Raw genomic sequence first — 26226 nt, 5'->3', positions numbered from 1 at the left:
CCATACAGCCTAGGTTTGTAGTAGGTTGTATCATCTAGGTTTGTGTAAATACACTCTGCGATGTTCAATGACGAAATCACCTACTGGCACAGTTCTCAGAATGAATCCCCATCACTAAGTGAGGCATGACTATACTAGATGGAAGAAAACTCTCACCTACATCTCTAACACTGAAATCACAGTACCTGACCTAGGTTTCTCATTACTACTATCTGGTCTTAAACTAAGCAAATCTCTCAATTTTATTCAGTATTTCCAGCTTAAGTCTCATCTGAGTGAATGTCAAATAGCACATTTTTATACATACAAGTGTTTACTCATAGATAGTCCTTGTTAAATTTCTCATCAAGCATGTTCTTATTGCTTGTGTCATCCTTTGCATTTGTTATCTTATCCCTTCACAGCTTTCTAAAAGTATTTATCCATAGCAAAACTGCCTCCCATCCTAGTATTTATTCTGTTTACCATATCTTAGATATCGTTTTTATCAAGGTATAACTCACTGAGGTTAACATTTCTTACATTTAAGACACAGCACATATACCGATATAATTAAGCATCTTCACCTGATTTTCAGTGCTTTCCTACACCTGGATCATCTTTAACAAGAATTTGACCAAGCATTCAAGGCTATGCTAAAAGCTGATGTTATTTTAATTCAAGTTACATCAGTTAGTGATTCATAATCAGCCTCCATCCCTACCTTGTAGTCCAACTCTTTCTTTGGTGACTTTTTTATTTACAGCATCTACTTAAAAGTAACAAACAAACAGGGAGATAAACACATAAATAAAAGGAACCTAAGACATACTTGCATAATTGTTGAGATCAAACTGTGATAGTGCATCTACTTTCTCTTTGGGTTTTTTAGGGCCTGGTTTGGGGTCTTCTCTTTTTTTCCCAGTAGAATCTTTGGAGTTCTTTTGTCCTGTACCATTAGGTGCTCCTTCCTGGTGGTGTGCAGAATTGCCATTGATGGGATCAATGCCAGTTGTGCCTGTAGACTGGTCATCAAATGGCCTACAAAATAATAATGTGAGAGATTACCTCCACATACCTGAACAACAACAAAAGCTACTCTTACTGGCAGTTTCTAAAGTTCAATCTAAGAGAAACAGTAGTGGGCTAGAAGACCTAACTCTAAAACCAACAAGCCTCAGGGACTTCTGTTGAGTATAACTTCATTAAAACTGAGCTTCTCAATACAGCAGACAGACTAGCGCCCCAGAATTCTTTCCAGCAATTAAATTCTGGAACTCTAATTATCCCCTGAAAGTCTTACTGTGTCCATTTGCCTGCCAAGTTATAAATGAGCTAATAAACACTGTTTATAGCAGAAAATCTCTGTGATCCAAGTGAGTCCAAAGAATTCACTATTGGATCTTCTCCACAAGAGGGCAGAATATGAAAAAATTTAAAAAGCATTCTGTGTTTACATTATGTCTGTGGTTTTTAAAAAGAGTTCAATCAGATTTATACATTAAACAGACAAAAAAACCACTTTTAAATAGAAACAATTCACTTCACAAACCAAATGTATCTTTACAGTTTTTGTTTCCTAACAAATTATATTTTTGGGTTCATTTTATAAAAACAGACCATGGAAAATGGGTTTACTAATTTATTTTCATCTCAGTCTATTGCATCACTCAAGATAAAAGCTTACCAAGTAACTGACAGAAGGCACAACCTCAAATATTTGAAGACTGATTTCATTTCTTCTAAATGGAACTCTTGCAAAACATTCGTTTTAACTACAACCAGTAACTGCTATTTTTGCAGGTTCAAAGTTGTTACCACTTATATGGCACAAAAATCAGATCAAGATTTCCCTTGGGTACTATTACTTGAAATTCAATAGTTCAGTTATAGTAAATAACTATATTGTTATTGCAACTACATCTGTTATCTTCTTTTGGACTTGAAATTAAAGGCAGGTTCAAATTCTGCATTAAGTAGGTACTTGGGAAACACAACAGGTCACTTAATTTCTCTGGAACTTTTTCTAAATTATCAGAAAGAAAAATATTTTTGCAGATGGGTGTAACCTGAAATGCTAAGCATATGTAACTAACCAATGCAGATTAATGTAATATTGTCCGAATAAATTTCTGATCAGCTCAGGCTACAAACCTGGGAATTTGGTCAAAAAACAGGGCACAACATAATAGTTGCTTACTATTCACCAGGTATTATGTTAAGTGCTTCAAAGATACCATGTCAGTAATCTTCACATATTTTTAAAGTATTATTACTTCCCCTCATTTTACTAGTGAGAAAGCTGAGTTTATACAACTAGTAAATATCTGAGCCTAGATTTAAAACTAGGCATACTGCTACTTCATAATTTTTCCTAATAAAAGAAATTAACAGTAATTTACTATAACATTTTAAAAGAATAGACCAAATTTAGCAAAATTCTTTAAAAGAAAAATCCAACGACATGGTATTTATGTTATTGGTGGTCTTGGTGGTTGGGCAGGACTTTGCTTTCTTGGCTTCTCTCTAATTGATCATTTATTGTAGGTTTGCAACTCGAGAGGTGAACATAATTTACCCTTAAGGTTCAACAATCACTCTCTAGAAACCAGTACAGAGTGATACAATATATGGTTAACACTATTAATTTAGGTCCCAGAGGACACCTGTGACCACCCGAGTTTTGCAAGGAGAAACCAAGAAAGAAAGGAGGGCTCCTCCTCATCAATAAGATGACTTACCAAAGTGAGAACATTGTATAGGTCCCTCCCTAGTGCACAGATTTTCCCAAAGCTGCAAATTCCTAAGAAGACTCTTCTGGAGAATGTAACTTAGCAGGTAAAGACTCCCAAGACACATTAACTGCTCTTCCTCAAGCACCCTTACACTGTGAGAATAGAGAAAAGAATTTGGGAAGAACAATGTTTTGGTCCTCTATCTAGACTGGCTCCTTTGCACAGTTCAACCAAGAAGTCTGTACTTTCAGCTTTTTTAAATGTGCAAAAGTAATTACATCTAAAACAAAATACTCACCCTCGCTTCCCACTTTTTGATGGTGGGCCACTTCTCCTTTCATTCCTAGGACCTGAGAAATTCCTTCCAGATTTGGGTGGACCGCTGTTGCCACGCCGATTCTGGCGATCTACGCCAGGCCTCTGACTAGAAAAACTTCTCTTTGCTATTTCCCTTTTTGGAGGTAAAACATTCTCTCCGGCCTTTACAACTGCTTGTGTATTCAAATCAGCATTTTTTTTTTCATCCCTCTCGCGCCGCTCATTGAAATCACTGCTTTCAGAAGCTGTTTCCCATTCTTCATTTGCCTGATCTGAAGAGTTCTGATTAGATAAGTCTGGTGTCTTGTTCCCAGAAATATCCCCGGCAGTGTTACCTGATTCTTGAACCACATTATTAACCGTGCCGTTTGTGGGCACAGCCACCTCACTGGTTTTTGAAGCAGCCTCCCTCTCTCTCAGCCGTCTGAATCGAGGAGGCTTATCTTGCCTTGGTGGTCGAGTAGGACGCTGCCTTCGGGGCCTCTCTCTAGCTGGGTCAAATTTTCTCTCAAATTTTGGAGGTCGTTTATCTGCTGGTATAGGAATAAACTGCTCATGTCTTCTTGGTGGCTCTCCATCATCTGGTTTAGGAGCTTCTGTCTGCCTTGGGTTCCACTGATTGTCCCGATAAGCAGGTCTTCGTAAGGTGGAAGGGCGTGCTGGGCGACCTCCAGGATCCCTTCCACCACGTCTGAATGTTCCCCCTCTGCCTCGCCTTGTAGGCTCTCCTTTAGGAAGGAAACCTGGTTTAGATTTATCATCATCCCTTATATACGATTTTTCTAGAGGTCTATTATCTATTCGGACATGATTTTCAGGCTTGAAAGAAGATTGAGGCTTCATAGGTTTTTTGTTTTCAGATCGTTCCTCTCTTTTGGGAAGTTTACCTTTGCTTAAACTATCCTTGTCACTTGCACTTTCATGAATTTCACTGTCTGTGTCAGTCTCTGAACCTCGTTGTCGTCTTCTTTTGGGAACGACTTCAAAGTCGGAGCTCTCACTTCGTGTTTCACTTTCTTCTCGCTGTCTGAGAGGTCCTGGGGGCACATGCTCTGCTCGTGGCTTACTGTCTCTATACTGAGGATAATCTCGAGTGTGCCCTCTACCACCCCGCCCACGCCCTCCATAAGAGCCTCTATAGCTTCGGCCTCTGGAGTAATATTCACCTCGGCCTCGACCTCTGTATCCTTGATCTGGAAACCAATCTCTGTCTCTAGCTTCTTTCCAATAGGTCCTAGGGGGTAAAGTTGATTCTTTTTTAACTACTGGTCTTGAATCTGGTCGAGGCCTCTCGATAACAAGGTCTTTGCTAATGACTTTCTCAGGCTGTTTTTCCTCTTTGACTGGTGGTGCTGTGACAGTTTGCTGGCTTACAGTTTTAGCTGCAGGCTCTACCTCAACACTACTTACAGGTTCCAAGGGCTTCTCAGTATCTTGAGGTGGCTTTTGCACCAAAGTTGAAGTCTCTGTTGAAGGGCATTTCTCTAGCTCTGGTTGAGGTGGTGGTGGAACCGGCTGTGGCTGAACTGGTGCTGCAGGTGGTGGGGGTGGAGGAAGAGGATCTTTCTTTTCTGTCTTTTCGGGTTTTACAATTTTTTCAGTGACCTTTTCTCCCTTTTCTCCTTCTTTCTCCTTCCTTTGCTCTCGTTCCTCTTTCATGTCTCTAAGTATAGGTTTTTTAATGGGACCTGATCTTCTCACAGGCCTATCATTACCTTCCTCTCTTCTGTTGGAGCTTGGCCTTGGGCCCCACCGAGTTTCTGATTTAGATTTATATAGCTTTTCAGGTTTTGGTCCTTCTGAAGATCGTAGGAAGCTATCCTTTTTTGGTTTTTCCTCTGGCCTTTCTGCTGGTTCTTTTGAATCAATGCATCTGCTGATCACTTTAGGAATGCTTGCAGACGGCTCGTTTCTTTGCTCCTCCGACTTTTGAGTATGGTTAGATCCATGAGAAACACTTCTTTTCCGGGCAGGCTGACTTTCTCCAGGTGAAATCCGCTCTTCTTGAGGAGCGGACACAGTCTTTTGCTCAGTTACATCAAAACAAGCGGACTGATTATTTGTGTCAGTATGGTGAGGCCTAATGTCTTCCACAGATCTGCTTAAAAACTTCTGTACTTCTGTCTCACTTGATTCTCTGACAAAGTCTGCTTTTGGATGAGCCTCTAACTGACTATGTTCTACAGGATAAGCTGCAGGAATCTGTTCCTGATCCAACGGTGCTTCGGGCCTAGGATGATGAGAATTCAAAGGCATAGCCATCAAAGCAAAATCTTTCTCAAAGGTAAGTGTACAGCAAAATAATCCCTCTACTTTTAAAACATAAAACAATGGATCCTAATCATAAAGAGCATCTTTATGTCTCTATAAAAAGTTTAGTGCAGCATTTTTCATAATAGCCAAGAGGTGGAAACAACTTAAATGTCCACTGATGGATGAAGGGTTATGAAAATGTTATCCATATAATGGAACATCATTTAGCCATTAAAAAAAGGAAAAGAAATCCCATTACATGCTACAACAAGGATGAGGACATTATGCTAAGTGAAATAACAGAAGGACAAATGCTGCATGATTCCACTTATAGGAGATATATAATGTAATCAAACTCATCCAAGCAGAAATTAGAATGGTGATTGCCAGGGACTGGGAAGATGGGGAAATAAGGAGTTGCTACTAAATGAGTATAAAGTTTCAGTCGTGCAAGATGAAAAAGTTCTAGAGATGCGTTGTACAATGTTGTGCTTATGGTTAACATATTGTACTATACACTTAAAATTTTGTTAAGAGCGTTGATAGCATGTTATGTGTTTTCCCTACAATTTAAGGAAGTTTAGACTATGCCTATGTGAATTTTTAATCCATCAAGCCTAATAATTTCCACTTATAATCAAGGGTATACTAGAGTAGGTCTTTCTCAATGAATCAGAATCATAAAATATGATCCTTAAAAGGGCAGAAGTTTTAACTTTATGGTTGTAGATTATTAGAAGTCACTATCTGCTGCTTCGAAATATCTTTGTAAGTTAGTATTTGTCCTTATCTTGGCCATAGAAAACTTTCATAAGATATTGATAATTAAACGTCCATCTCTCACTAGTGGAGGAATTACATCAACACTTTAGTCAGACTACATGTCAAGTACCTAACAGGAGAAACTCGCCAATTTTAACATCTAACACTAAATGCTAGCATTTGATTCAGGGTACAGAACTAGATTACAAAATGCCCTAATCAATACAGAAATGCCAGAAAAAAGAAAATAGGTCCAAAAATGAAATGAAGTACACTAAATGGGAGGAAATCAGATTTGTGGCTCAGTCCTAAATCAGATTGATGTTCATGGACACTACATAGTTTTCATTTCATCACAGTATGATATTTGGGCTATCAATAATTTTAATAATCACCTTACATCCTCAGATTCTTCTGTTGCCTTGGGAGTAGTGGCCTGCTGAGGCTCGGTATGAGGATAGGGATCTGAGCCCCACATCATACGAGGCTCAGAAAGGGAAACTGCATGATCTCTTGCAGTTCGAGCTATATGCTCAAATGACTCAGAATTGTTTGGTGACCCTTCCATCTGGTCTCTTCTCATTAATGGCTTAGGAGTAATCATTCCTATACAAAAGGTCAGAGAAAGATGGGGGGAAAAAAGAGAAAAAAACAAAATCATTATAGACATAGAATCTAGGTTACTAATTACCATTTAGAATTCTTTATACGTAAGCTAAGGAAATACTTCTTGCCAAGTAAAACTGTTATCAACAAATGATCAGTGAGATTTATAAGAGTTTTTCTGTGAATGAGATTTTCATTGTTGCTGTTAAATAGATAGATTTAAAAATTGAGGAAGCAAAGCAAAAGAAGCCACAATAGCAGCCTACTTTACTTTAAAGGATAAAAATATATAACGTCTATAAAAACTAGCTAACAAGCATTGTGACTCTATGCATGTTAATACAAACATAAAAAGAATTATACCAACAGTGATAAATTTTCAGAGAAAATATTTTCTGTGGAAAAGTCCACTAATCTAGTTTAGCTGATCAATATGTTGTAATATATTATGCCTCTTAAATTTTAAAATTTCAGCATCAAGATGTGATTCTTGATCATGTTTTTATCACCCCTAAATTTTCCTCTACACCATTTTGGTAATGGCTTTATTATGATAGATTTCATAAAGGACTGCTATTTCATTTGTTTTTAACTAATCTATTAGGAAATTCAAGTATTAGGCTGGTAAATGGTGGAGAAAATTGAAAAGCTGGAATATGTAACATATGGACAAAATTCAAGTGCTGAAACACAAGAATGAAAACAATATAGGAAATAGATACCAATAAGACAGTAATTTTATATCTCAAAAACTTTAAATAATATTTACAAAACAGAAAATCACTAGTGTTTTGGTCTTACCACACTGTTGGTACAGTGCCTAGCATTTAACTACTCTGTGCTGAAGGAAAGTTACATAATTCTGTGATTAAAAATCTATGGTACTATTTAAGTTCTTGTAATAATCAAAGTAATTAAGACTGAAAATACGGGAAGAAAGAAAACTTTGATCTTGCATAACTGCAAGTGAACCATGAGACAATGCCAACTTCAACTTACCAGGATGAATGGGTGGAATATCCATAGCAGGTCTACCTGATATCATTCTAGGATCCATGTATGACTGCATCATGAGCCACCTTGGATCAAAACCCATAGAAGCCAAATGCTGAGGGTGAGGCTGCATGGGCTGGTAAAGAGGTCTGTGTGGTGGAGGAGGGACAGCACCACTAGACGGCTGGGAAGGAACTGTTTGTGGAAGTACACCTTGCTGCTGCTGCTGCTGCCACTGCTGCTGTTTCATCTGTTCCTGAAAAAGCAGGATCCCAGTTTCTGCTTTCAGTTCCATGTAATAAATTAATGTAATCAATCATATCAAAACATAAAAGGCTTTTTTTGAACCCTTCAGGGGAAAAAATGCAAAAGACATTTGACACTGAGAGGTAACAACAAAAGACAAGGGTTAAGTTATGACATTTTGCTTTATACTTGACTTAAGCAATTAATCACTCATTAATCATACTGCAGAAACCTAAAAAGGAAGATGATGTCTATAAATGAGGCAGAGGAAAAAAAGGAATGAAACAGAAGTTCATGGTAAAACTCATATCAACAAACTTTTACTAAAAAGGGAAAAAATTTCAGGGAAAATTTGTGTGCTTTGTGTATTTAAGGTTTATGTCAAATTATTTCGCAGACTACTGAACAATAAAAATTTTCAATCACAGGTACACAATAAAACGTTTTATTGTTACCTGCTGCCGCTGGAATCGTGGAGGCAAAGACTTCTGAAACTGTTTAAAATAGCCAGATAATACAGCAGGCCGAGGCTGAGACCCTGATTCCGGTTCTGTTTCATGTAGCACTTGTGTGGTCTCTTTTTCACTGCGATTGCTGTCTTGTCTAGTGAAAACTGGGTCATCCTCTGCCCAAAGAAAAGATGAAAGGTGATGATATTCATCTATGCCACTTATCAAATACATGATGTCTGTACTGAAGGAATGAGAAGAAAAGCATCCTTAACACTCTAAAATACTGTTTTGTATTCTAATATTGGTAGCCATCAATGAGGTAACATTAAACAAAACCTTAGATTTCCTCAAAGCTGGATTCTTAAGATAGAGATCACAGGTCCAAATGCCTCACCATACAAAAATCTGTACTTGATATTTTGTGATAATAAAACATTTTAAATATTATCTGTTTTTCCACTGTTTCAATAAATATTAATGCCACTGTCAATATTTACTTGTGGTTCACTAGGACTTACATGAAAACACCAATGGTCTATAAATACTTAAAACGGAACACATTTGTTTATTTAAAATTTTTTTTTGATCAAGAGACTATTACCTATACATATATATATATAAAACTAATGAGGGGCCAGCCCAGTGGCATAGTGGTTAAGTGTGTGCACTCCACTTCAGCAGCCCGGGCTTTGCAGGTTCAGATCCCAGGTGCAGACCTATATAGTGCTCATCAAGCCATGCTGTGGCGGCATCCCACACACAAAAATAGAGCAAGAGTGGCACAGATGTTAGCTCAGGGCCAATCTTCCTCAAGCAAAAAGACGGAGATTGGCAATGGATGTTGGCTCAGGGCCAATCTTCCTCACCAAAAAAGAACCCCTCCCCCAAATACTAATCAATCTAAGTCTGACAATAACAGAGTGATTACCAGATATCTCCAAACATCTAAATTGTTATGCTACGTAAAGGTGTCAAGTATGATACATGAAAATGAGAACCATGCACATTCCTCCCCGCCAAAGTTTTCATCCCAAAGAAAACCACAGTCATATTCATTCTAAGAATGTCATTTGTCACAATTAGAAAGCCAAGCTCAGTATAAATTCTTTTTTCAGAGAACTAGGGATGAATTTTAAAAGGATGTTTATTTTGCCAATGTGAAATCATGCTGCAAAAAAATGACAAATCACAGTTTCCGGCTTGCATTTCATTCAACATTAAGGATGTTGTAAAAGGGAAAATAAACTATTACAGGGAAAAAGAGAGCCAGATAGGTATAACACATACAAGTCAAATGGGTACATCTCATTGATAAACCTAGCTAAAATTAAATTGCCATCAGAGAATATACCAACTGTGAATGAAAACAAAGGTGCCACTAAATAATAATTATAAAGAAAAGAATAATTAATTTACATAGATTTAGTCACGACTGACCATTAAAGTAATTAATCAGGGTCAATACATGTATTCATTGACAGAACTAGAGCTAAAATATGAATTTCCTTATTTCTAACCCACAGTCCTTTCTCATCAATTATAAATAAGACTCCCTAAGGTTGTTCTCTGAGCATTCATCAATATTAAAAGTACGCCAAATTTTTCATTTCCGTAGTGAGAAATTTTACTTTATTTTTCTTAGTGTTATGAGCAATCTTCTTAAGTGTTTATGATACGTAATAAAAGCCCAATATCAATATCAAATTATCTCTAGACTGAATAATATGAAAATCTATGAAATCTGATAACTAAACAAATGATTGACGTGGGCCTTATCTCATTAACAACAAGTTGAGATAAAACACTCTTACTCTTTTTATAGTTATATTAAGAGCCGAGTTTGAAGGTAACCCCAAGTATAAATAAAAATAGTAAATTTTTAAATAGCTTTATAACAATTTCAAGCAGCAGGATCTTGTAGAAAGGCCATGAGTTTTGAGGTAAAAAAAGTTTTGGTATTTCTATATCAGAAACTATACTGTACCCCTGAAACTATAATATTGTATGTCCACTACACTTCAATTTAAAAAAATAATGAAATAAAACTATTTCTATTTTAAGTCACTATTAACTCGAGCTGTTCATTAAAACTGAACAATACTGGGGCTGGCCCCGTGGCCGAGTGGTTAAGTCTGTGCGCTCCGCTGCAGGCGGCCCAGTGTTTCGTTGGTTCGAATCCTGGGCACGGACATGGCACTGCTCACCAAACCACGCTGAGGCAGCGTCCCACATGCTACAACTAGAAGGACCCACAATGAAGAATATACAACTATGTACTGGGGGTCTTTGGGGAGAAAAAGGAAAAAATAAAATCTTTAAAAAAAAAAAAAACTGAACAATACTACAAGTTTGAAGCAAGGTTTTATACCATGTTTTAATTCCAATAATTAATAGTTTTAATAAAAGTAGCTGGAAAAGAATTTTTTTAAAAAGGCATAATTACAGTTTGGTAAGCATATCAGCTACCCTATGGAAGCTTTTATTTTTAAACTGGTAGGAAAACAAATCTGAAATTATAAACTGAGTGCAGTCAATTATGACAATCCAAAATTCCCATTAAGCTCTATTCAACTTAAGTTTTTAGAGTTATCAATACATGTGAACAAATGAGATTTTATTTGGTTAAACAAAATCAGAGAAAAGGTAGAAGAATTAGCATGTGTGACTATGAAGCCAATACCATTTTGCAGACAAAATAGAATTGAAGCTCATCTAATAACCTTGAGAAACACTTCAGGGAGGCTTATTTTTTTTCCCCACTCAAGAATAACCCAACTATCATCCTGCCCCAACCAAATGACCTGTTTCTTTCAATATCTTTTATTGTTAATATAAAATAAGAAAAAAATGGCTTGAGCCCAAGTTTTATACTGTGAATGCTATCTTTAAACAATTTTATATAATACAGAGAGGATTCTGGGATGATGGTGGAGTAGAAAGTACCAGGAATCTCCTCCCCAGCCTAGACAGCAATTGGGCTGGCAGAATCTGTCTGGTGTAACTATTTTGGAACTCTAGAGGCTATTGAAGGCTTGTAACTTCCAGGGGAAGGCTTCGACAATAAATTGTGGTTAATTTCAGTCAATTAAAGATCTTAGCAGAGTACCAGCTATGCATCCTCCACCTCTTACTCAAATACATATTTGAGCAAGCAGAACAAAGTATCAGCAAACTAGAAGATAGGACAATGGAAATTATTAAGTCAGAGGAATACGGGGGAGGAAAAAAAAAGTTTGAAGAAAAGTAAACCAAGCCTAAGGGACCAGTGGGACAAGATCAAATACACTAACACACACACTGATGGAGTCCAGAAGCAAGAGAGAAAGGGGTAGGGCTGGCCCCGTGGCCGAGTGGTTAAGTTCGCGCGCTCCGCTGCAGGCGGCCCAGTGTTTCGTCGGTTCAAATCCTGGGCGCGGACATGGCGCTGCTCGTCAGACCACGCTGAGGCAGCGTCCCACATGCCACAACTAGAGGAACCCACAACGAAGAATACACAACTATGTACCGGGGGGCTTTGGGGAGAAAAAGGAAAAAATAAAATCTTTAAAAAAAAAAAAAAGAAAAAAAAAGTGTTTAAAAAAAAAAAAAAGAGAGAAAGGGGTAGAGAGAATATTTGAAGAAATAATGGCCTAAAACTTCAAATTTGATGAAAGATATGAATATAAACATCTAAGAAGCTTAAAAAACTCCAAGAAGAGACCCAACTAAGACACACTATAATCAAACTTTCAAAAGACAAAGACAGAGAATCTTGAAAACACCAAGAGAACTCACATACAAGAGCTTCTCAATAACATTATCAGATTTCTCATCAGAAACACTGGAGGTCAGAAGGCAGTGTTCAAAGCATTAAAAGAAAAAAAATAGCAACTACGATTCCTACGGCCAGCAAAACTATCCTTCAAAAATAAGGGAGAAATTAAAACATTCACAGATAAACCTGAGGGAGAGTTCATTACTTCCTGCCCTGCCCTGCAAAAAATGTTCAAGGGAGTCCTGCAGGGTGAAATGAAGGAGCCTAGATAGTAAATCAAAGGTGTATGACAAAATGAAGATCTCAATAAAGACAAATACATGGACAATTATAAAAGCAAGTAGTATCATAACAATAGTGTGTAATTCTACATAATTTAAGAAACTACTGCATTTAAAAGAATTATTAATTATGTTTCTGGGAATACACTGTATAAAGATGTAATTCTGTGACATCAAAAAGGGAGGGAATGAAGCTGTTAAAGGAAAAGGAACACAGTTTTTGTGTGTTACTGAAGTTAAGCTGGTATAAATTCAAACTAGAGTCTTATAGGATGTTAAATGTAACCCCTGTAGTAAAAACAAAGAAAATAGCAACAGAATATAAACAAAAGGAATTTAAAACATTTCACTACAAAAGTCAGCTAAACACAAAAGAAGACAGTAATGCAAGAAACGAGGGACAAAAAGGCTATAAGGCATATAGAAAACAAATACCCTAAGTCCCTTCTAACCCAAACTTACTTTAAATGTAAATGAATTAAACTGGACTCCAATCAAAAGAGAGAGACAGAATGGATAAAAATGCATAATCCAACTATATGCTAGCTACAAGAAACTCACTTTAGATCCAAAGATACGACCATATTGAAAACGAAAAGAAGGACAAATATATTCCACGTAAATAGTAACCAAAAGAGAGCAGAGTAGCTATACTAGTATCAGACAAAAGTGACTTTAAATAAAAAAAGTTTTACAAGACATTACATACTAATAAAAGGTTCAATACAGCAAGATATAACAATTACAGATATTTACACACCTATTAACAGAACATCAAAATATATAAAGCAAAAAACTGACAAAATTGAAGGGATAAATAGACAGTTCTACATTAATAGTTGGTGACTTCAATACCCTATTCTCAATAATAGATAGAATAACCAGATAGAAGAAAAGTAAGGCAATAGAGGATTTAAGACAAACCAACTAGATCTAACATATAGAGAAACCCTCTACACAACAACATACACATTCTTTTCAAGTGCACACAGGACAATTTCCAGGATAGACTATATGTCAGGTCCAAAATTAACTCTCAAAAAATTTAAAAAGATAAATATCATACAAAGTATTTTTCTCTGACCAGTGAGAGAAGCTACAAGTCAATAACAGAAGTAAAACTGGAAAATTCAAAAACTGTGGAATTAAATAACATGCTCTTTAACAACCAATAGATCAAAAAAGAAATCACAATGGAAATTAGAAAATACTTAAAAGATGAATGAAAACAAAAACACAACATACCCAAACTTACGGGATGCAGCAAAAGCAGTGCAAAGGGGGTAATTTATACCTATAAATGCTTACCTTAAAAAACAAGAAAAGTCTCAAATCAACAACCTAGTATTATAACTTAAGGAACAAGAATAAGAAGAACAAACTAAACCCAGTTAACTAGAAGAAAGGAAATAAAGATCACAGCAGAGATGAATAAATTAGAGAACAGAAAAATAGAGAAAAATCAATGAAACCAAAAGCAGGTTCTTTGAAAAGATTAACAAAATTGACAAACCCTTAGCTAGGTAGATAAACTAAGGGAAAAAAGAGAAGACTCAGTCAGATTACTAATATCAGAAATAAGAATTGGGACATTACTACCAATTCTACAGAAATAAAAAGGATTGTTACAGTGTCACAGACAATTGTACATCAACAAATTGGATAACCTAGATGAAATGGACAAATTCCTAAAAACACAAAACCTACCAATACTAAATCAAAGAAACAAAAAATGCAAACTGACTTAACTAATAAAGAGATCGCCTCGAAAATCAAAAATCTCATGACAAAGAGAAGCCTTGGAACTGATGGCTACACTGGCAAATTCTACCATACATTTAAAGAACTAAAATCAATTTTTCTCAAACTTTTCCAGAAAATTGAAGAAGAGGAAGACACTACAAGAGTACAGACAATTATCTCTTATGAATGTTGATGCAAAAATTCTCAACAAAATACTAGCAAACAGAAATCATCAGTTTATTGAAAGCATGATACACCATGACGATGTGGGATATAATCCAAGGATGGTTCAACATATGAAAATCAATCAATGTAATACACTACAGTGACAGAATGAAGGGGAAAAAACCACAATCATCACAATTGAAGCAGAAAAGGCGCTTGACAAAATTCAACACACCTTTATGATAAAAATACTCAATAAACTAGGAACAGAAGGAAACTACCTTAACATAATAAAAGCAATATATGAAAAACCCACAGTTAACACCATACTCAATGGTGATAGACTGAAAGGTCTTCCTCAAAGAAAAGGAACAGGACAAGAATGCCCACTTTCACCACTTTTATTCAACTTACTACTACAAGTTTGAGCCAGAGTAATTAGGCAAGAAAATAGAAATAAAAGAATATCCAAAATGGAAAGGAAAAAGTAAAATTATGTTCACAAATGATATGATCTTATATATAGAAAACACTAAAGATTCCACAAAAACTATTAGAATTATTAAATGAATTCAGCAAAGTAGCAGGATACAGTCAACACACAAAAATTACCCGCATTTCCATACACTAGCAATGTTTCTATATACTAAGAATGAACAATCTTAAAAGGAAATTACAAAAACAGTTTCATTTACAATAGCTTCAAAAAGAATAAAATGCTTAGGGGAAGAAACCAAGAAGGTGAAAGACTTGTACAATAAAATTCACAAAATATTGCAGAAAGAAATTGAAGACATAAATAAACGGAGATACATACCATGTTCATGGATTAAAAGACTTAAGATTGTTAGCAAGTCAATACTACCCAAAGCAATCTACAGAAACTTGCAAACCTATCAAAATTTGAATGGAATTCTTTACAGAATAGAAACACTCACCCTAAAATTCATATTCATATGGATTCATAAAATTCTTATGGAATCTCAAGGAACCCAGAAACAATCTTGAAAAAAAAAATAAAGATGAAGGACTCACACATCCTGATTTCAAAACCAACTACAGAGCTATAGTAACAAAAACAATGTGATCCTGACATAACGACAGACATATAGACCAATGGAATAGAAGAGAAAACCATGAAATAAACCGTCACATATATGTTCAAATAATTTTAGACAAGGGTGCCAAGACCATTCAACAGAGAAAAGGACAGTCGTTTCAACAAATGGTGTTGGGAACACTGGATATCCACATGCAAAAGGATGAAGTTGGACCTTTACCTAACATGACATACAAAACTTAACTCAAAATAGGTCAAAAACCTAAATCTAAGACATAAAGCTATAAAACTCTTAGAAGAAAACATAGGGCAAAAGCTTCATGACATTGGATTTGGTAATGACGACTTTGATATGACATCAAAGGCAGAGGCAACAAAAGAAAAAATAGTCAAATTATACTGCATGAAAATCAAGAAGTTTTGTGCATTGAAAGAATATCCAGAGTAAAAAGGCAACCTATGAAATGGGAGATAATATCAGCTAATCATATATCTGATAAGGGATTAACATCTACAATGTATAGCTAACTCCTACAACTCAACAACAAACAATCCAATTCAAAAATAGGCAAAGGACTTGAACAGACATTTCTCCAAAGGAGTTATACAAATTGACCAGTAAACACATGAAAAGATACTCAACATCACTAATCATTAGGGAAATGCAAATCAAAACTACAATGAGATATCATTCATAGGCATTAGGATGGCTACGTAAAAAACAGAAACAAAACAAAGTAACAAAGGTTGGTGAGGATACAAAGAAACTGGAACCCTTGCACATTGTTGGTGGGAATGTAAAATGGTACAGTCGCTACGAAAAACAGTATGACGGTTCCTCAAAAAATTAAAAATGGGACTACCGTATGACCCAGCAATTCCATTTCCAGGTATGTACTCAAAAGAAATAGACTTATTCGTACTCTCACATTCACAGCAACATTATTCAAAATGGGTAAAACATAGAATCAACCCAAGTGTCCACCAACAGATGAATGGATAAGCTAAATGTAAGATTCGCCTTAAAAAGAAAGGAAATTATGCAATATGCTACAATATGTCTTGAGCACATTATACTACATGAAATGAGTCAGTCACAAACAGACAAATACTGTATGATCGCACTTATATGAGGTACCTAGAGTAGTCAAAAATCATAGACACAGAAAACAGAATGGTGGTTGCCGGGGCTGGGGAACAATAGACAGTTATTGTTTAATGGGTAGAGAGTTTCAGTTTTACAAACGAAAAAAGTTCTGGAGATGGACAGCGGTGATGGTTGTACAACATTATGAATGTATTTAAAACCACTGAACTGTACACCTAAAAATAGGTACGATGCTAAATTTTGTTACATATACTTTACCATAATAAACCAAATCATGGAAAAAGCAAACTAAAGTATCCAATAAAATTCAACTTCAAAAAAAAAAACCCAATCACTTTTATTTAGATTATATATATTAAAAATACACAAACATCCACACTGTAAGAAATATGAATCCTTTTGTAAAGCTCATATAAGAGCAAACAAGAATATCATACCTTTATTACAGTTGTTTTCATTTTCTGGTTTTTCTACCATAGGCTCCAAAGTAGGTTCTTGGTGTTCGATTTTTTCCTCCGCTTTCTCTCTCTCTTTCTTTTCCAATTCACATTCCTTTTCCTGTTCTTTGATCTTATGTAGTTCTTTTTCCTTTTCCTGCTGCTGTTCTAGTTCTTTCTCTTTTTCTTGTTTTCTTTCCTTCTCCATTTCTCTCTGTTTTTCCTGCTCTCGCTCCAGTTCTTTCTCCTTCTCCTGTTGCCTTTCTCTTTCTTTCTCCCTTTCCTTCTCTCGTTCCCGTTCATGCTCTTTTTCAAGTTCTTTCTCACGTTCCCGTTCTTTTTCTCGCTCCCTTTCTCTGATTTCCTCTGGAGATGGTTGTTTGTCCACTATGCCAAGCTTTTCATCCAATCGTTTCAGTTTCTCCGCACATGCTGCCTTCCTTTGTTCTTCCATTCTTCGCTCTTCTTCCTCACGCCGCTTACGAGCACGTTCCACTGCTGCAGAAAGTTCTGACTGTTGTCGTCTTCTTTGCTTCCATATTTCATCTTCATCTGGTACTTGCTGCTTGGGGGGAAAAGGGCCTGGTCTTCCAGGTACTGCCTGTCGGTCTGGAGGAGGATGCTGAAACATTATGATAAATTATCAGATGAGTATGACAAATCTATTTTTGACCAACACTGGTTATCGCAGGCATGAGAAAATGTCAACAAATTTTCCTGATGATACATGAACATTAAAATGCAAACAAGTTGCACAATCAGAGGCACTCACAACTAGAGTATACAACTATGTACTGGGGGGCTTTGAGGAGAAGAAGGAAAAAAATGCAAACAAGTAACAACATGGAGAAAATATTAAGTCTAGATAATTCCCAAAACTAAGACCAGAATAATTAATCCCGTCATCTAATATTTACTGAGCATGTACCAGTTATTGTGCCAGATATTGCTGCTCACTATTTGTTGAATAAAATCAGAAGCTGTCACAACATGAATTTCAAAAATCTAAATTTATTAGAGACAAAGGAAATTTAGAATATGAGTGCTTTTGCAGCAACTGCCAGAGACAGAATGCCTAGAGGAGGAGAAAGAAGTACATAAAGATGCAAAATGGCACCACATGAGCCCTGAGACGATTAGGTACAGTTAACCAGGGAAAAAAAGCACATAGTCAAAGAAGCTAGGCGAAGAAAATGGGAGACTGCTGCTGCTGGCACTCCAAAGGAGAAGAAATTCCTAGATATCAAGACTTGGTTGAGAGAGTTCTATGTTTAAGCTAAAAGATCCAGAAAGGCACATCTAGGAACTACAGTGGAGGGTGAGGGGATCAGCTGAGAGATCAAGTTTTAATGATTCAATTTTCAATTAATGTGTTCTAAAACAATTACTACCAAGTCTAAAATCACTGCCAGCAACTATGCGAAGATCACCAGAATAAAGAGAGTACATGAAGGACTGAAACATTGAGGAACTTAAGAAATTCGTTTCAAAAATACTGATTTTTAATAGCTACTACATGAAGAAACCTTAAAGGCCATATCACCAGTCAGAATGCTTACAAAAGAGAAAACAATGGTATGATACAAACACTGAATTAAATATTAAAAAAACATGAATCCAGACTCTGTCATTTACTAATAGTGCTGTCTCAGGCAAATCACTTAATCTCTGTGGTGCTCAGTTACTTCATCTATAGCTCAGACACACGTTGTAAAAACAAAATAATTATATAAAAGTATCTAATTTACACAGTAAACTCAGAGTAAGCATTTTCTGAAAAGCGACTTCATCGAAGTATAATTTACATAAAATGTGATGCACATATTTTAACTGTATTGTTTAATGAGTTTGCGTAAATGATACACTTGTGTAACAACCACCCATCAAGATAGAGCCTTTTCATCACTCCTCCGTCCACTCCCCTGACCCCAAGCAACCACTGATCTACTTCTGGCAGTACAGTGTAGTTTTGCCTTTCCTAGAATTTCATACAAATGGATAAATCCAGCTATACTCTCTTTTGCGTCTGGCTTCTTGTGCTCAGGGTTATAATTTTGAGGTCATTGTCTATATCTGCAGTTTGCTCCATTCTATTGCTGAATAGCATTCTATCATAGGTACATTGTTTCATCCGCGGATTGACACATGGATTGAGTCTAGTTTTTCAACTATGAATAAAATAGCTATGGGCATTCATGCCTAAGTCTTGATGTAAATATGTTTTCATTCAGCTTCTTTTCATTTGGATAAACACCTAGGAGTGGAACTGCAAAGTCATATGGCAAGTATATGTTTCACTTTATAAGAGACTGCCAAAAAGTTTTCCAAAGTGATTACTAGGTTTTACGGCTCCATCAGCATTCTGAGGGTGTGAGCTATTTACATCCTTGCCAACATTTGGTGTCATCAGCCTTTTAAATTTTGGATGTATAACAAAATCTCATTGTGGTTCTGATTTGCATTTTTCTGTAACTAAATATACTGAACATCTTTTTCATGTGCTTATTGGCCATCTGTAGATCTTATTTTGTGAAGTGAATGTTCAAATTATTTTGTTGTGCTATTTGTCTTATTGAGCTGTAAGATTTTTTTTTTATAAAACATATATATCCCAATAAAAGTTCTCTGTCAAATGTATTAGTAATGTTTTTTTCTGTGACATATCTTTTCATTGCCTTAGGGATGTTTTCCAAAGCCCAAGTGATCAATTTCTTTTTTCTTTCTAATTCATGCCTTTTGTGTCTTATCCAAGACATCCTTGCTGAAGAAGGTTCATAAAGACTTCCTTCTAGATGTTTTAGTTTTAGCCTGTATGTGTACAGAAATGCTAAAGAGCAGCCAGTGGATAAAAGGAAAATGACCGGTGGAGATGACGGTGATGGTGTGGTATGTGTACCTATTCTAGTAGGGGGATCAGGGAAGGCCTCTAAAGCAGTAATATCTGAGCAAAGAATCTGATCATAGGAAAGAACTCAGGAAGAGTGTTCCAATTAGAGGAAACAGTAAATAAAATGTCTTGAGGGTGAAATAAAAAACAACTGGAATAAAGCTTGTGTAGCAAGAACAGAGAGAAAAGTAGAAGAAATCAGAAGAGTAGACAGAAACCTTGAAGACCATGAGAAGGACCTGAGCAAGGAACGATCGACCTAAAATATAGTTTAAAAAGATTATATCGGGGCTGGCCCTGTGGCCGAGTGGTTAAGTTCGTGCACTCCGCTGCAGGGGGCCCAGTGTTTCGTTGGTTCGAATCCTGGGCGCGGACATGGCACTGTTCATCGAACCACGCTGAGGCAGCGTCCCACATGCCACAACTAGAAGGACCCACAAGGAAGAATATACAACTATGTACCGGGGGGCTTTGGGGAGAAAAAGGAAAAAAATAAAATCTTTAAAAAAAAATAAAAATAAAAAAAATAAAAATAAAAAGATTATATTTACTATAGGGGAATTTGGGATGGAGGTGGGTGGTGAGCAGGTAGCAAGAGAGGAAAGCAAGATGATCTGTTAAGAACCTACTTTGATAGTTCAAATGAAATATAACAGGTGGCAGTAAGTACTCAGTGTAGGAATATATCTTGAAGCTCTAGAGGTAACATAATTTGCTGATAGATTAGGCTGGATATAAGGTAAAAAAGAAGGAAGAGTTAAGAGTGACTCCTAGGTTTTAACCTGAGCAAACGGGCGAATGATAATGCTGTTACCTAAGACAGGGAAGACATGGGAAGAAGCAGGACTGCATATGCGTGGGAATAGGGGTTTGCTATGGTTTGGACATATTAAGTATGAGATATCTATCAGAGATCCAAGTGGAGATGTTGAACTGATTGTTGAATGCATGACTTTTGAAGTCAGGGTGGAGCTTTAAGGGGTCGAGATAAACATTTGAGTGCCATGAGCACATGGATGAGATCTCCTAGGGAAAGGATATAGTTAGAAAACAGAATGAGAAGACAGCCCTGAGCCCTCCAACACTTAAAAGCCAATGTAGGAGGCCAGAGGGAATACAAATAGAAGAAAGCGAACAAAATAGTGTGACGTCTAAAAAGCAAGTTAAAAAAAATGTTTTAAGAAGGATGGAAAGATTAACTATGCAACTGCTGCTGAGATTTAAGCAAAATGAAGATGAGAACTGGATTTGGCAAGATGGATGGTAACAGTTTCAAAAGTATAATGGGAGATGAAAGCATCACTGGAGAAGATTAATGAGAAAAAGTGAAGACAGCAAGTGTAAACAGCTCACTAAAACAATTATGCCATGAAGAACAGAGAAATAGAGTGGAAACTGCAGGGAGATAGGGGGTAGTGGGAGTTAAAGGAGGGTTGGTTTTTTAAAAAAAATTTTAAGACGGAAGAAAACATTACTGGCAAGTGACAGAAGATGGGATCCTGGGAACAAACAGAAGGGCTGTCCTTAGTAGCAAGGACAACAGGAAGAAGTCAGAATATGAAGTGCACTGAAATGGGAAAAAGAGGTGCCTCTTATTTTCTTAGAGAAACGAGGAGGATGTTTATCAGCTGAGAATGAAAAGAGGAAGACATGCAGGAGCTACAAGGTAAAGGCCATAACTATTTCCTAAAAGTTATAAATAAGAAACATACACAGAACGTTTCCATTAAAACAAAGTTAAATAATACATACAGACATAAACCAGAATTTAGTTAAGATGTACCTGCTGTGCAAGCAACTTTGGAGGTGGTGGCAGGTGTGAAGATGGTCCCCGTTCCTATTATAAAGAAAAGGACTGTTACAAAGTAATCAGATGAGATAAAAGACATCTACTGGAAATATTTGCAAATGTACTGATTTTTTTTCAGTGAGACCAAAAGATTGTAAAAAGTAAACCATCTTTATCCTTTTCTCTTTTTTAATAAAACTATACCACTCACTACAAAATAACTTCACGTTCTATAGAATTACTCTGCCATTTCAAGACTTAATAACTGATTCTTATGTAACTGTCAGTCCTCTCCCATATCCAACTACTGAGGACTTGCTTTCCCATACTTGTCTACTCTGAATAGGTTCCCACAGCTTGGAATCATTCACTTCCCTTTGTTTACTGGCTAATTCCTGTTTCAAGTACCAAGTCTCTTGCAAAACCTTTCCCCCAGAATTCTCTATGAAATCACTACGTGCATTCTGTCACAGCACTGACCATGCTGTATTGTAACTGATGCTTGCTGGCTTTCTTTTCCTTTCATAGAGACTGTTAGCTACCTAGTTTTACCTCCCTGAAAGGACTGGTTCCTTCATGTGTTTTCTATGAATCCAACAAATACATGCTGAGTATACCATGAGTTAAGTAGATTCTGTGGAAGGTAGCCCTTCTGTATTCCCAGTTTGCACTGTAGCTCCTGACATCTCAGAAGTAAGATCAAGTGTATCTGTTGCCTACATATTTCTATTCTTTAACAATGTTCTTGGAATTGGCTTAGACTTAGCGGATTTCTCTACTCCCCGTGTTTGATTTCCCTACTCAGATCGCACACAATTTCACATATGAATACTGACTAGTATTCACCAAGCACTGAGTAAACCATAAAGCACTTCAGAAATGTTAGTTTGGAAAAAAAAATTTTTCCTTCCACTTTGCTATGATCAAGCTATTACAAGGAAAAAAAAGCGAAATTTTAATTTCTACTTGATAATTTTAGCTACTGTATTGACAGTTCCTGTTAATCTGCAATAAAATTATGGTTTAGATCTAGAGCTATTCAAGAAAAAATATGTAGTTCCCTTTTCTTAAGTCTTCTTCCAACTCTACAAATTATAAAATTAATTCATCCACAGTGTTTGCAGTGACAAGGATCGCCCTGAGGCCAACAAACCTGATTAAATGGAGGTCCTTTCCCATAGGGACCTTTTGGTGGACCTACTGATGGCTGAGCAGGTATCTGAGAAGACGATTTAGTGCTGCAAACTTCATCTGCTTCTTTTCGGTTTTCAGTGTTTTCTGAGGCTTTTGAACCTTGATCCTCACTAAAGAATCAAAATCCAGATGAAATAATAAAGTAGACGAACTCTACCATAAGTAAATGCATTTTCTCTATGTAAAAAAGACCTTATTTCCATACGGTTTTGGAGGGGAAATCTATCAAGGAATGAGATGGTTTTGTGACCCAGTGGCGCTAATTCACTCACTCAATGAATACAAGCTATATAATGTGTTGGGGACTGGGCTTGAACAGGTTATTATTACAAAGTATAAAGTGCAATACAGTAGTCATCAAATATGGACCCTGATTCCTCACAGACAACCTGGCAAAGGAATACAATCCCATCATTTTCTTCACCCCCACCAAAAAATTTCATCTGAATGCAACTAATATTACAGATAATTAATACCTATATTCTAATTTAGTCTGATTTAATGAAAAAGATAAACCCAACTACAGTATTTTCAAAAATCACAACAAAGCACAGGAATCTCACAACTGATCATGAAACAGCTGTGTACTACAATGTCATGACTGAAGAACTATACTAATATGTGCATGCAAGCTCCTGTGTATTTTAAGAGCCTAACTTTTATGCTAATATAACTTACATATTCCTGATGCTGATGCCTCTATATTCCAGAAGAAAGAGAAGATTAAAAGCTCCCATTTTCCAAGACTTTAATGCTGCTTGTTAAGTTTAAAAAGTCAAAGACTCAAAGTAATTTTTCTCCAATTTTGTAAATATGTATCAGGTCAAGCAAGTTACAAGTTTTAAATGATCCCTGACACTGTCTCTCAAAATATCTCCAATTAGATGGAAAGCATCTAAACATCTTCTTTTAAATATGTATTTTCTTTAGAAACATCAAATTTTAATTCCTTGATTAGCTGTACTTAAATTTGGCTCATTAATCACCTTTCCACTCACTACAAGTCCTTGGAGTAGAATGTAGAAATTTCTATAAATAAGGAATAAACACCTATTAATGAAGCTTCTCTGCATAAATGGCTAATGTTATATCAACAAATTCATACTATTATTCGTAAAAGATATCACAACAACTTACCTGTTATTTTCTTTAGGACTACTACTTCCTTGCTCATCGTCATCACTGAAATTCAGCTGTTCCGTATAATCTACTTCCATCTGAGCACCTGTTAAATTAAGAAAGACTCAGATTGACTGTTTAAAACATCTAAAAACTAAAAATGCTTAGTTTGTCTCTTACCTGCCCAACCTTCATCAGCTTCAGCATCTAAATTATCAAATTTATCAAGCTCCTTCAGTTCTGAGGCACTAAGAATGGAGGGGCGTTCAGGCTCAGAGGCCCAAGAAGGAGGCGGGCCTCTTCCTCGAAGGCCTCTAATGAACCAAGTTATAAAGGATACAAAGTTTTAATGATATTAAATTAGGAAAACATTAAAAGATTAGAATTTAGTTCATTTCAATTCAACATTAGTGTTTTGTACATCACAATATATAAAATATTCTGCACCTGACATATGTACAAAGAAATTATAATATCAATACACAAATTTAAGAGGGTACATAATTCCTGTGCAAGTATTTAACAACAGATAAGGTTTCTTTAATTGTCAAATATTTAAAATAAAACGAACATATGTTAAAGGATAATATGGTTAAGACTAATATTAATCTCAAAATAAAGAACTTTAAGAAAAACCATCATTCAGCAGGGTGCTCAAGCAAAAAGAAGAAGGGGGAGTCATTAACACCATGGAAGGAGGAAGGGATAAACAAATGTCATCAATTTTTAGGGCCATGATTTTCAGTTTTCAGAATTTTATGACAACTAATTTAAAGTTTTAGAGGAATGAAATATTTTTGTCCTGTCTTATAAAAGTTAGCCAATCACTTGTTAATGGCAATTATACTCTGAGGACAGAATAGCGAATCAATCACCGCAATCCACTCGCCCTCCTGAAAAACTTAATCAACATATATCTGCCTTGCAGACTTTAACCATTTAATAGTCTTACTTGTTCGTTTCAGATAAAGAAGGTGGAAACCTCATTGGACCATGCAGAGGAGGATATGCCATCCTTGGATACTGCTGAAACATCTGAATAAAGGAAACAAAGATTGATATATACAGCAACCCAGTTATTAAAAAAAAGATCATCCTGACTAAGCCTGAAATTATAACTTAAAGAAAGAATGATTAAAATAAACAGTACTGGGGGCCAGCGCAGTGGTGCAGCAGTTAAGTGCGCATGTTCTGCTTCGGCGGCCCAGGGTTCACCAGTTCGGATCCCGGGTGCAGACACGGCACCACTGTCAAGCCATGCTGTGGTAGGTGTCCCACATATACAGTGGAGGAATATGGGCACGGATGTTAACTCAGGGCCGGTCTTCCTCAGAAAAAAGAGGAGGATTGGCAGACGTTAGCTCAGAGCTAATCTTCCTCGGAAAAATAATAAAATAAACAGTACTATGAATAATTAATTTTATGTGCTGGTATAGATCATCATTCACCCTCAATAACAAGCCTTCTGTAAGACTACTGCCTCCACCAAGTCTTCACAAATGGAGGTAATACTAGGGCACATCATATACGGAACTTCTGTTAGCCCATTAACAAAATTACATTAAAATGACTGTATTGATATGAAAAACTAAAAAAGACAACATGCATGCACCCCAGAAAACTGCAAAGCCTTAACGAAGTTTGAATACGTGAAACAAATAATATGAGACTTCATCCTAATGCAGGAGTAAATTAATTGAAGGCAGATTTGTTGGTAATAAAGAGGAACTCAGTTCAGGTAAAAGTAAAAGATAGGGAGCCAGCCCCATGGCTGAGTGGTTAAGTTCTCGCACTCCACTTCGGCGGTCCAGCGTTTCGCTGGTTCGAATCCCGGGTGTGGACATGGCACTGCTGGTCAGGCCACGCTGAGGTGGTGTCCCATATGCCACAACTAGAAGGACCCACAACTAAAATATACAACTACGTACTGGGGGGTTTGGGGAGAAAAAGCAGAAGAAAAAAAAAAGTAAAAGTCTATAACGCAAGGGAGTCAGGGAGGAGGTGAGTAGACACCTACTTGGAGATTTTCTACGGGTAGGGAATAGCTGGATTCTGAGTCAAGTTATTACACAGATGTAATTATAAACTGAGGCCTAAAGATAATGCGCTCCATGGGAACTTAGCTTTGGGAAGCTAAGTTTAGGAAAAATTATAAGCTAGATTATGAAGACAAATAATAAACACCAAGGGATCCATCCTATGACCTGGAAGGGAAGAAATGTCAAGGAGTGCTTGGTTATTTACTATTTGCTTGTATCCAGCTCAAATTATACATATATATAAAAGAAATGATATGACCTTAAATACATAATTTATATCCTACAATAGATTACTTTTCCTAAAAA

General features: G+C 36.4%; 1 protein-coding gene across 17 annotated transcripts in view; it reads right to left on the bottom strand.

Annotated features, from left to right (window-relative positions):
• PRRC2C (proline rich coiled-coil 2C) overlaps positions 1 to 26226 on the bottom strand; it is a 94628-nt gene that overhangs the window by 33635 nt on the left and 34767 nt on the right. For all 17 annotated transcript variants that reach the window (XM_005609655.4, XM_005609661.4, XM_005609658.4 and 14 more), the window contains 11 exon segments: positions 24834 to 24916; positions 24062 to 24195; positions 23900 to 23987; positions 22722 to 22872; positions 21563 to 21616; positions 16893 to 17514; positions 8348 to 8517; positions 7653 to 7902; positions 6443 to 6653; positions 3013 to 5262; positions 812 to 1020 (listed from right to left, as the gene is read on the bottom strand). In XM_005609655.4, coding sequence (XP_005609712.1) covers positions 812 to 1020; positions 3013 to 5262; positions 6443 to 6653; positions 7653 to 7902; positions 8348 to 8517; positions 16893 to 17514; positions 21563 to 21616; positions 22722 to 22872; positions 23900 to 23987; positions 24062 to 24195; positions 24834 to 24916 — 4222 coding nt within the window.

Source organism: Equus caballus, chromosome 5 (genome assembly GCF_041296265.1).
Source record: "Equus caballus isolate H_3958 breed thoroughbred chromosome 5, TB-T2T, whole genome shotgun sequence".
NCBI classification, from domain to species: Eukaryota; Metazoa; Chordata; class Mammalia; order Perissodactyla; family Equidae; genus Equus; species Equus caballus.
The sequence above is the reverse complement of the archived record's forward strand: the minus strand, read 5'-3'. Positions and strand labels throughout refer to the sequence as shown.